Below are 13,291 nucleotides of genomic sequence, written 5' to 3' on the forward strand. Positions count from 1 at the left end.
AACGATTTTTGACTGCATTAAAATGAATGGAATCGTCCAAGTCTGACTGCAAACCCATCAGATGTCAGATATCGTTATCTGACGAACGGAAACGCGCATCGTTGATCGTCCATCGTTCAGGCATGTCAGATATGAACGATTTTCCTTCAGATATGAACGACTGAACGATTTTTAAATCGTTATCGTCCATATCTGAAGAAAAAATCTGATCGTGTGTATGCACCATAAATTGCAAACAGAGTGTAGGTCCTGTCAATTCACTAAAAAGGATCGTCTATTATAACTGCATTATGGCAATACAAAATACTACAGAACTCAGTACTTAGTAGTAATGTCCAGAGTTTAATCAGACATCAGTTTGAGACCAGGATAATAAGCATCGGCTGTAGAGAACTAAAGATATCCTCAAACCCGGGTTTGCAACATACAAGTCCTCAACATCATTGGCAGATAGCATCCTTTAGGGAAATAATATTATTAAGAACATTGGGCCTGATTCAGACCCACTCGCGAGCGGCTGTACGCTCGCAAGTGGGTCGATGGTCTGCACTGAGCATGCGCACGACGGAGGGAGCTCCGTCGTGCGCATGCGCCAGACACGACGAGCGAAGGACTTTCCTTCGCTCGTTGTGTCCGATCAAAGGGGGCGTGCTGTCAATGTTGATTGACAGCACGCCCCCTTTGGTGGGCGTGCCGGGGGCGTGCCTCCCTGACGGGGGCGTTCCCACGGGAACGCCTCCCGTCAGAAGCCGGCCCACTGACATCACTAGTGATGTCAGTGGGAGTGATTTTGGCTCTGATAGAGCCAAAATCACTCCGGAGCTTGCGGTTGAAAACCTCAACCGCAGGCTCCGGCTCGCAATTTCGATGGTCGCGATGGTCACGACCATCGCGGCCATCAAAATGCACGCTCGTATAGCCTGTGGGTGGTGACCCACAGCTATACGAGCGTCCAGGAGGACGCTCCATGAAAAAGGAGCCCGGCCCTCATGCAGAGCGTGCGCTCTGCTCAGAGCGTACGGCTCTGAATGAGGGCCATTGTCTCTCCAGCACTAGGAAATTGTGAGCAATCTACTTAACTTCAAATGTGCACCAGCGAAAGGGTTAACGGCCAGAGTTTTAACTGACTTAAGTGTGATAGAGGGACACGCATATTAGTTTAGTTTAATACAAGAATAATAAAGCTGTTGTATTCATTTGCATATACATTTGTTAGGAGAAGGTGCTAACCAGCTTCCTTTTCAGCTCAAGGAAATAAGTGTTCCTGTTTAATAAACTTTTCTTCAGGGAAAGAGTGTATTTAATGTATTCCGTGAAATGTTGATGTGAAAATTGCCTTTTACCACATAAAATATGTCAAATAAATACTTCTTTTAAGTGTTTCCTATTGCCTGTATCGAATACTTACCATCCAGAGCTGGGGAACTGGTAAGGAGATATCTGCTACACCACTCACCCCGAGAGTAATGCGCCCTCCCCCGGGGTGTTACATACATATAGATAGATAGATAGATAGATAGATAGATAGATAGATAGATAGATAGATAGATAGATAGATACTGCACTACCAACTATATATATATATAGTTGGTAGTGCAGTGGGCGTAGACCACTCAAAATAAAATGTAAGACACATATGGGCACGTTCACTTCCTGAGCACGCAGAGCGAATTCACGCCTACAGACGCTGTGCAAGCTGGCGCAGTACTCGTTCTACATCTGCCCTATGGACGTTCACACCGTTGGGTACTGCTGAATGCAGGGGAGATGGAAGCCCACATGGAGCTTATTCCCCTCCAGGAACCGAGCGCACAGGAGGCTCAACGGGTGACGCAGCAGGGACAAAGCCAATACGCGCCCTCCACCACTGCGACGCTCCTGTGTGCCCTGAGAGGCCGTGTCCCCAGAGATCAGCGATCAGTCTCTCTGGGGTAGGGGGGGGGGTGGGTGAGCAGTATTTATTTATTACCAGTTATTTATATAGCACACGTACATTACAGTTTATATTCCTATCACATAAACACTAGGGTTCATTTTGGTCAGAATCCAATTAACCTACCAGTAAGTTTTGAGATTGTGGGACAGAATCGGACCACCCAGAAAAAAAAACACACAAACACAGGGATAACATACAAACTCCACACAGATAGTGCTTTGGCGGGAATGGAGCCCAGGACTGGTAAACAGCAAGCTAATCAATGCGCCACTGCGCTGCCCCAGTATACAAATGTTCATGTGTACTTGACCTTAAACAAAATGATGTTCTATATTGCATAGTTCTAGGAGTATAATGTAGCTGAATATTGGGGTGAGTGACGAGGAAACCTAAAAAAATAAATTAGCAATAAAGGAGAAAATCAACCAAGTAAAAAAAAAAACCACCCTGAATGAGCTATGCGGTAAGGACAAAATGGCGGTAACAATATGCACCTGGGAAAGGGAGAGGTCGGCTGATATTACACTCACCATCAGAGCTGCAGTCTGAGAGGCTGTCAGGAAAATCTCCAAACGGTTCTACTGGGCCAATCAGATCAGAGCCATCATGCACCTCTCCGCCCTGCAAGGAGAACACGCCGTCAGGCATTACCGAGCACAGGTATTTCCATGCAATCCTTAAAGCTACAATTAAAAGGACATGAGAATGGAGGTAAGGAGAACACGGACTGACAATGGCTGACAAAAGCAGAATTTCCTGTGAATATCAAACCAGTAAGATAGCGCCAGACAATTGGCAAGAATCAGCCATCTTGTATCATTCGTGCTGCCGTCAGAGCAGTTGCAATGTAGTAACTGGCCTTGGAAAGTGTAGTAATGATCCTTATAGTAAGCGTCTCGTCAAAGCTGCTCTCAAACTTCTGCTCGTTATGTCTCCGGTAAATGGAATTCATTCATTTTTGCATTGTGCATCTGTTCTGTATCTTGATGTAGTGATCGCTCTGATTCTGCATTTCTGATGTACAGTACGCTGCTTATAATACACAGACTACTGTGTGCTTCTAATTAGGAGCATGTGGTAACATAACGGAACTAATCCAAAGTATTTTCCGCAGACTTTTCTGGGCATGTGGACACTGGGCTTTGAACGTTTACATTTGTATTTACCCGACTGCTAGCGGGATTATTTCACCTGTTCCGTGACAACGGAATTGCTAACTAGAAGGTACAATAATAATGAAGTGTAAATAGAAATCACCCATGGCTACAGGTTAAATACCTGCTAACACAAACGTATACCTTACTCTGCGCACACAAGCTGGGATACTGGCGATGATCCAATGGAGTCACCAATGTTCTATAAATTATCTGACCGGGATCCTTATGGGTAATTATAGGATAGGACTATAAGTCTGGTCAGCGGGTGCTCGCATCGGCCTGTATACGCCATGTGTGAGCAATCGTCTTCCGACCACACGCATATGCACCGGTGTGGACTGGAAGTGATTCGCCCTCTCGTCCGGAGTGTTGAACGGCTGAATCCACGGGATAGGGCTGGAAGCCATATTGGATAAGTGTGTGGCAGGTTTTACAGCCTGTCATAGAGAAGTTAGCAATAGGAAAAAAATGGAAGCTCTCTAACTGCAATTAGTACTGGAGACCCCCTTTAGATGTATATTATCCTCAAATTAGCTTTTCTGAGGGTCTGGTTATTACCAAAGTCTGGTTTTGCATGCCATATACCAAGGGATTATAACTCAGGAACACCTGACCAGTAGGATGGCCACTGTGCTGGGTCATCTGCCAACCAGACCGCAGCTATACGCCACAAAGACTGGGCACGTGTCCAGTGTTATCCACCGGAGAGTAAAATCATTTCCAGTTTCTCGGACATAACCAAATATTATATTCAAAAGGCAGAAGACAAAAAAAACTTTTTCTTGTTTTTAATACGGCAACATTAACAAGCACAGGCCCCAAATACTTATAGAATTATTGTTATTTACCTTAAAAAAGTCCCCCAGCTGAGCACTGTTATAGAGCGCTGGGATGTTGGCGGAAAACTGGAGCAAATCCTCGGCGCACTGGCGTCTCTCCTCAATCACACAATCGTCAAACCTCCCTGGAATACAGGAGTCTCATTAGAAATCACAGAGGAGGGATACTGTGTTACATCACTGACTGAGACACAACACACAACACAATGGCTGCAAGGAAGATGACAGCTCCCAGGTACAGAGACCACATCGTGAGCGCAATGGAAGTTATAATGCATAAAACCAAGATCACTATTGTTTCAACTCCACAATAAATGTCATTATTACAGGAGACTGACAAACACGGAGGCACAAGGGTGTAAGTAACTAAACAGACAGGTAACCATTTGATCTGTTACGACAGTAGGTGCATATTAAAAACGTCATCTAACTGCAAAGGACCAATTCCTGTCCCCTGGGTGCATCATCCGGCCCTATCGTTTGCACTTCTATACACCGCTATCCCTCTGAAGCCGCTCCGCAATCATTGGCCACAAATAGACCCTATTACCGGGGAGCTCTATGCAGCCGGAGATAGGCGACAGTAGACCGTCAGGACGTACAGGAGGATCAGCGTAGACTGGGACAGACAGCATGGGTCAGAGCAGGCCAGGATGGAGAGGAGTCGTCGGCATAGGCCGGGACGGACAGAGGCACAGCAGTCACCACAGGCGACACTCAGCACGTGCACTCCCGTATATAGGCACGAATCTCCGCCAGAGCTGATGAGGATCTGCCTCCTCCCTCACTGCAAAATCTGGTAGCCAGGCAGCAAAATCTGGCAGCCAAGGCGACCTGGCCCCCGGGATTTGTCAAGCCCTGGTATAGTGTGTACGCTGGATTGCGTGTGCATGGCGGTCGTTCATAACATCGTCCCATTCGCTGTGCAGATGAGACGATGCAACAAACAACCGACATGCCGCTAAATTCAGCATGGATGGATAGAGATCGCGCGGCCGTACACAGGATTGCGTAAAGTTTACGGCCAGCGCAATATCTCATTCCATCGCCACGTGCCGTTGCTGGGTACACACTGTACAGTACAGAACATTGCAGGACAAGGGCACAGTGTATAAACATTGCTGCATCAGCCGTCACAGCACCCATATAAGCAGCCGGGCGGCACAGCCTAAAAGGTTTGGTGCGGTTGTCGGCATTGGGAAGGAGATGATGGGATAAGCGAGGGAAGAGAAAGCGCAAGAGGGAAGACGGCCCTGCTCAGGAGAGCTTACATCTAAAGCAGGGGTCTTCAACCTTGGCCCTCCAGTTGCTGTGGAACTACACATCCCAGCATGCACTGCCACCTTTTTGATGTAACAGCATGCTAAAACTATGGCAGTGCATTCTGGGATGTGTAGTTCCAAAGGTAAACTGTATCAAAAAAAATTAAAGAACACTTAAAGGACACCCAAAAAAATGACTGAATTTGGGGGCAAAAAAAAAAAAAAGTTGGGGGACAAAGTTAACAACTAGCGAACTTGACTCTGGGGGGGTCCCCAAGTGTTTTTTTCATTGCAGGTGTTTGCGGCAGGTGGATTTTTCATGATTTTTTAAACTTACCTTTAGCAACTTTTTAAATATGCTGACCCCCATTTTCACGTACCCCAAATTTGCTGGGATAACTTATTTTCTGCAAAAAAACCTCCTGAATACTGTTCTGCACCACGTATAGAAAAACGCTATTTAGCAGCTATTGAGCCCGTTTAAAAACTCCAAATACCTTCAGCAAGCCAAGTCGGGGGGTACCATAGGGAACCCCCATGTCAGAGCATCTTTTGTGGGGTGTCAGGCTGATTTCCCTAATTCTGACAGTACTTTCCGCCTGTTCAAGTTTCGCAGGGTCCCGTTTTCGCCTACTTCCATATCGAATACGGGGTAAAGCGGGCACGGCCGCGATACTTTTCCGCCTACAAAAGATGCGATGTAGGCGGAAAGTCTAGGAGGCGAAAGAGTATCGCGGGTCCGCTGTAATTGAATATGGCTCATAGCTCAAAAACTCCACTATAACAATGAGCAGCCAATCAGTAAACCGCTTCTTAATGGCGTAGTGCACATTAGCATAGGAGCACAAATGCCTGATTGGCTGTTATGGCTCAGTGCGGAGTTATTACACCTTCGTGCAATGAGTGTGAATAACACTCACAGTGGCAGCTTTTCCTCTCCAGCTCAAGCACATACCGCTGGGTCTGCAGAGAGTAATTTGGGCAAACACTGGGAAGAGCATCCGTGACAGACGAGATAAGGGGAGATTCTCATAGGAAATAAATTGCCCTGGGAGCACTGCAAGTATGGATAAGACAACAGGACAACATTGTGCATGTTATTACATAGGGGTTATGCCTGATTTATAACTGACAATCTGATGTTGTTATCTCCCCCCCCCCCCCCATGGCTAGGGCCTGAATGTGCAGATAAGACAAAGAGGATCTATTATCATTACTACGCAAACCGTGAGCCCTGCGTTTGTTTCCTGCAAGCCGGCTGGAACAGCGCTGCTCTCTGACAGCCATTGGGAGTGGAGAGAACACACGCTTCCTACTATGGGCCACATTCGATTAGGCAGCGAAATGACGTCATTTTTGCATGTTTGAATTATCCCCGAATTCAACCCCAATTCTGCACATGGTGAAAACTTATCCCCGTTTTTTTTCAAAGACTTTTTGCACCGGCGGTTTAGGGGTGCAGGCTTAAAAAAAAAAAAATAATAGCCTGCTCCCCTGGGAATGTCATTTAAAAATAAACTGTGTAGAAAAAAAAAAAAAAAAAAAAAAAAAAAATCGGGACACCCCAAAAAATTTACTTTAATTTTGGGGGTAGAAAAAAAAAGAAAAAAAAAAAAGAGAACACACTTCTCAAATAGCCAAATTAAATTCAGAGGGGTCCCCAAGTATGTGGCAGGTGTTTTCTTCATTGCGGGTGGTAGCAGCAGGTGCATTTTTGCAGAATTTTTAAAAATCATTTTAGGGACTTAAAGAAATGCTTACCCCCATTTTCATGTACCCCAAATTAGATAGGAATAGTTATTTAAAAAGAAAAAAAAAAAATGTAAGTGCTATTCTTCACCCCTTCTTCATTGCCGCAAATATGCACCTGCCGCGGTTATTAGAAACCCCGACTTCCTTCAGCTGGTAAAATTGGGGGTACCCTTAGTGATCCCCTGTGTCTAAACATCTTTAGGGGGGTCCCTGGAATATTTCCCGAAAATTTCTGTTTTTGGGCAATACTTACCTTTCCGCCGACTCCCGTTTTTCGTTGGTTTCTAATTGAATACGGGGATAAAACGGGCACGCGCCCAATACTTTATCCCTGGAAAACCTGCAATGTGGAGTGAAAAGTCCAGCACGGACTTTTCGCTCCCATATTGAATATGGCCCTACGTGTATCTCCCAGATATCAAACAATGTGGGAAAACACCATAGGTTTCAGCAGCCGTTGATTTGTCCCCTACGTATTTCAGAGGCTCCTGGAGAAGCCAGGGTCCAGCTTCCATGGCACGGGTGGTTAATCAAGGCCAGTGAGATGTTCTAAAGTGGACCTGTCACCCACAGACACAAATACTGTAGATATGGGAACAGACAGCATGCTCATGTACTGTGTTCTCTAAGACCTAGCTCCACCAATTTTGGCATGGTGGGGTAGTTTGACCAAGATTAGGTTTTCGTCTAGGTTTGAACTTTGTCAGGACCACACACTGTCACACAATCCCTAAAAATGGGGACACTCCTACATTACACAAGTTTCGGGGCTGGCTCCAGTGGAAGTGTGAGAGCTTCAAAAGTATAATTTTACCTCACAGTCTGAGCAAGTGTCAATCTTTAGGATACCCCTTTCACATCGCTAATGCTGGGTCGCACCCAGGATTTGTGCACACATCGATCCCGGGTGCGACCCGCCTGAAACCCCTTTCAGACTGGCGGCTCGACCCGGCAATAATGCCAGGTAGATGACGTCACTGCCATCGCTGCTAAGCTGGCGCTTGGAGATGAGGGTTACTTGATGGCAGCGTGAATGGGGTATGACTCCATATTATATCCAGAGTTAGTCCTTTTTAAAGTGATGATATATATATTATACCCTTTTTACACCGACTTAAAAATCCCGAATTGATGCACATGAACGCGCATCAACTCAGGGGCTTTGTCAGTGTAAATGGATCCACCCGGGTCCAGGGACCCAACTAGGGTAGCTTGCAGGGTTGGCCACGGGTCATTCACATGTCACCCTGCAGTGTAAACGGCGCCATCCGGGTCACGATGACCCGGATCGTGCCGCATGCTACCAGATTGGTCGGCATCAGTGGCGCTTGGAGATGACATCATCACCAATTGTCCACTGCAACCAGGACCGGCCCGACCAGCGTGCCCCACCCGCCCTCCCTGCCTCTGGACCACTGCGGAGAGGTAAGAGAGAGGGGAAGAAGCGCTGCTCATCTGCGCCGGAATAGCAGAGCCATTGCAGACCCTGCTATGCCCGGGTCGGCGCCACATTGCAAAAGGGGTCTGTCCCGGGTTGGAAATGTGTTCCGAATGCTGGGTCAGACCTGGGACTTTGGTATAAAAGTGATATTAGTCAGCCCTCTGTGTTTGCATGCAAGGGCGTAACTAGAAATTTGTGGGTCACAGAGCAAGATCTTAAAAGTGCCCCCCAGAGGTAAAAAGAAACACATACATTTGCCCCCACCCAGAGCCCATTCAGGTTATGCCACAAAGTCCTACCGCTTATACACATGATGCCATGCAGTAGTGCCCCTTATACATTATGCCACACAGTAATGCCGCTTACACCATTATACCACACAGTAATGCCCTTTTACTGATTATGCTACACTGTATTAGTGCCCCATATAACACATTATTCCACACAATAGTAGCGCCCCTTACACATTATGCTACAAAGTAATGCCCCTTACACATTATGCCCCCCCCCCAGCAACTCAGCTCCCCATATCCTTCCAGCAGCCTCTCACCTCCCCCTGTGTGCCATCAGCAGCCAGCAGGTGTATAAACACCAGTTATTTCATGTACATAATTTAATTCAGTAATACCCTAATTTGCTATAGAATATCTAATATTGGGTGCACTTGCACTTTAATATTTTCAATAAAGTATAAATGTTATGAATAATTAATTTCTTCATAAATTAATGCACATTTGTTGGTACCCACAGATTAGACGCTGTTAATCCTTCAGGGTTTAGAATGCAAGTGTCATACATTGTAAAACCACTAGAGGGCGATCTCTGCATTAGACAGAGAAATTCATCACAACAACTACCAGAAACCCTGGGATGAAATTCTTATGTGCAAATAAATCACTTTGATATTTATCCATTGTAAAAGTGCTTTAATTTATCCCGACAGCATTACAGTGATGTGGGAGACATTTTCCATGTTTCAGGAGTTGCCCAGCAATTTAGGATTTTCATCCTAGCCAGCGCGGTCACCAACAAGTCAATACGTCCCTCGTCACACAAATTGGCGCTCCGACATCTTTACTCCAAATCCCACGTTCTTACAGATGTAAGATTGCTCTACACTGGAAATATCCATTAACCCCGAATTCCCCCCAAAAAAAGTTACTTTTAAGATACACAACAGTTATAAAATATCTGACTTCAGCGTAGCACCTTATCCCATAATAAAATGCTTCTACTGGCATATATACGCCACGCAAGCTGAAAGGCGTTCACGCAATGGAACAGCCGCATTGTCATCACCACAACCGAGGACTCAATAGAATTGCCATAGTCCATATGCCTCCAAAGGAATGTGTGTATAATGCCAGCTGTCGGGATACCTCCTGTCAGAATACCGGCAGTGGCATCCCGATGGTAGGTATCCCGACAGGGGTCGGGTAACTATACTTACCTCCCCTCTTCTCCCCCTAACCCTCCCTTCTTGTAGCCTAACCCTAACCCTCCCCATTAGTGCCTAAGCCTAACCCACTCCCCTAGTGGTGCCCAACCCTAACCCCCACTAGGGGTGCCTAACCCTAACCCCCACTAGGGGTGCCTAACCCTAACCCACACTAGGGGTGCCTAACCCTAACCCACTCCCCTAGTGGTGCTAATCCCTAAACCCCCCCCAAAAAAAACCTAACCCCACTACGCTCCCTAAACCTAACCCTCCCCCCCTCGGCTAACGCTAAGGGCACCCCGGACTTAGGCTGCATACACACATCTAAAGATTATCTGTCCAACCAGCCAACTAGTTGATTGGTTGGAATGAAAATCTGGTAATGTATGAAAGCAAATGACAATCAGCAATTTGCTCCCAAATGCGGGAAAATGGACAAAAACTGTTATTTGAACAAATTGTTTAGATCAAACATTTAACAAACTTGTCTGACGCCATTTTCATCTGTTTTCTGGCATTTAGGAGCAAATTGCTGATCATCAGTTACTCCCATACGTTACCAGATTCTCATTCCAACCAATCAACTAGTTGGCTGGTTGGACAGATAATCTTTAGATGTGTGGCCAGCTTTACCCCGTACGGCCTGGCGTCCTTCAGCGTTCTAGTGTCGGCATTTTGACACCTATCTTAAGTCCCTTGTCAGGATTCCCGTCGGTGAGACCAGCAGCATCGCGGCCGCCGGTCTCATAGCTATATCCCCCTTCAACATTACTAGGAAATCTACAGTCTGAGTGCAGTGTATGTCTCCTATTGTGTTCATCCTCTACATTGTACCCCATCCGTTCTCCCCCTTTACCCCCCCCTCCCTTCTCCTTTATGTACCACCCATGTTTGAGCAACGTGAGAAACCATTGATGCAGACGGCCAGTTACCAGACAATCATCGGCTCATTGAAGCACCGGCTACACGCGTTTTACCTGCCTACATTCTGACCTGAGCATTTGCGGCAGAGAGAACGGCTTCTACTTCTTCCCATCTTGAATTATTAAGAAAAATGGGATCTGCAATGGTGCTCGTTTACCGTAAGGTACAATAAGGTATCAGCGCCAGATTACATGACGGTACTACCAGTACATTACCATAGCACACCTCACACCCATGAGTCAGGATCGGTATGTGGCTATATGACAGCAGCTGCCCAGTCACACCCAGGGGGCATGCCAAGTGCTCATCAAGTGCCAGGCTGCCCCTCAGCCACCTCCCCGACACCCATTCAGTGCCAGGCTGCCCCTCAGCCACCTCCCCGACACCCATTCAGTGCCAGGCTGCCCCTCAGCCACCTCCCCGACACCCATTCAGTGCCAGGCTGCCCCTCAGCCACCTCCCCGACAGCCATTCAGTGCCAGGCTGCCCCTCAGCCACCTCCCCGACAGCCATTCAGTGCCAGGCTGCCCCTCAGCCACCTCCCCCGACACCCATTCAGTGCCAGACTGCCCCTCAGCCACCTCCCCGACACCCATTCAGTGCCAGGCTGCCCCTCAGCCACCTCCCTGACACCCATTCAGTGCCAGGTGCATCTATTTCATCGCAGTGGTTATTTGGGACAGATGAGTCCACATAACCTATCCTCAACTAACGCCAAATAGCGCCGTTCGGCACACCACGTTCTTTGCGACTTAACCACGCCATGACACTTTCTTAATCTATTACTTTCTAACAATTATTTTGCAACAAAACTACTAATCCTAAGTAGTATATAAAATAGCAAATTAAGATGCAGGAAAATCTGGGAAAAAAAGGCAAAAGACAGAGGTCCGATACGCGTGATCTGCGCCATATATCGTTATGCTTAATCTGCTACTTTATACTAATTACTTGAAAAAAAAAATGAAAAAAAAATTACTAACCATAGGTATTTAGTACACGATTAGCGAATTAAAATGAAAAATGTACTCTGGAGTCGCTACCTGTGGAGGAGCATTTAAGTTAAGGCGTGCCCGGAATCTCGCACCATGTAGCGCAAAAATGATTGATGTATGAGGACACATCTGTACCGCCCAACTTTTCTACTGCAAGTGGGACTGAGGCACAGATCGCCCAAGTCAGGACTGTTCTGCCTACAGGGGGGCAGCTGGCAGTGTGTAATAACCAGAGCCGTAACTAGTCTTTGCGGTGCCCTGGGACAGTAAGAGCATTGGCGCAGCCCCAATTTTTCAAAGAAGGTCATAAGATGCCCGCCCAAAAAAAGGGGTGAGATCCTGTTGTACCACTGTTATCCAGGTGTCACTGCTGAATACAGGGTGAATCCAATGGCTGCAGTGATGATACACAGTAATTATACAGTATAATCACCAGCACTAGATGTAGGAGAGCACTGGTGAGGCTGCAGTGATTATACAGTATAATCACCAGCACTAGATGTAGGAGAGCACTGGTGAGGCTGCAGTGATGATACACAGTAATTATACAGTATAACGCACCAGCACTAGATGTAGGAGAGCACTGGTGAGGCTGCAGTGATGATACACAGTAATTATACAGTATAATCACCAGCACTAGGTGTAGGAGAGCAGTGGTGAGGCTGCAGTGATGATACACAGTAATTATACAGTATAATCACCAGCACTAGATGTAGGAGAGCGCTGGTGAGGCTGCAGTGATGATACACAGTAATTATACAGTATAACTCACCAGCACTAGATGTAGGAGAGCAGTGGTGAGGCTGCAGTGATGATACACAGTAATTATACAGTATAATCACCAGCACTAGATGTAGGAGAGCACTGGTGAGGCTGCAGTGATGATACACAGTAATTATACAGTATAACGCACCAGCACTAGATGTAGGAGAGCACTGGTGATGCTGCAGTGATGACACACAGTAATTATACAGTATAATCACCAGCACTAGGTGTAGGAGAGCACTGGTGAGGCTGCAGTGATGATACACAGTAATTATACAGTATAATCACCAGCACTAGGTGTAGGAGAGCACTGGTGAGGCTGCAGTGATGATACACAGTAATTATACAGTATAATCACCAGCTCTAGATGTAGGAGAGCGCTGGTGAGGCTGCAGTGATGACACACTGTAATTATACAGTATAATCACCAGCACTAGATGTAGGAGAGCGCTGGTGAGGCTGCAGTGATGACACACTGTAATTATACAGTATAATCACCAGCACTAGATGTAGGAGAGCACTGGTGATGCTACAGTGATGATACACAGTAATTATACAGTATAATCACCAGCACTAGATGTAGGAGAGCACTGGTGACGCTGCAGTGATGATACACAGTAATTATACAGTATAACTCACCAGCACTAGGTGTAGGAGAGCACTGGTGACGCTGCAGTGATGATACACAGTAATTATACAGTATAATCACCAGCTAAAGATGTAGGAGAGCACTGGTGATGCTGCAGTGATGATACACAGTAATTATACAGTATAATCACCAG

At 46.4% G+C, this 13,291-nt stretch overlaps 1 protein-coding gene across 2 annotated transcripts in view; it reads right to left on the minus strand.

Moving 5' to 3' along the window:
* Window positions 1–13,291, minus strand: part of RPS6KC1 (ribosomal protein S6 kinase C1) — a 194,056-nt gene that overhangs the window by 156,360 nt on the left and 24,405 nt on the right. For both annotated transcript variants that reach the window (XM_088458853.1, XM_088458852.1), the window contains exons 4-5: window positions 3,942–4,057; window positions 2,467–2,557 (exon numbers count right to left, since the gene is read on the minus strand). In XM_088458853.1, the coding sequence (XP_088314979.1) occupies window positions 2,467–2,557; window positions 3,942–4,057 (207 nt within the window). The remainder of the gene's footprint in view (window positions 1–2,466; window positions 2,558–3,941; window positions 4,058–13,291) is intronic.

This window comes from Taudactylus pleione, unplaced genomic scaffold, assembly GCF_031769625.1.
Source record: "Taudactylus pleione unplaced genomic scaffold, aTauple2 ptg000860l, whole genome shotgun sequence".
Lineage (NCBI taxonomy): Eukaryota > Metazoa > Chordata > Amphibia > Anura > Myobatrachidae > Taudactylus > Taudactylus pleione.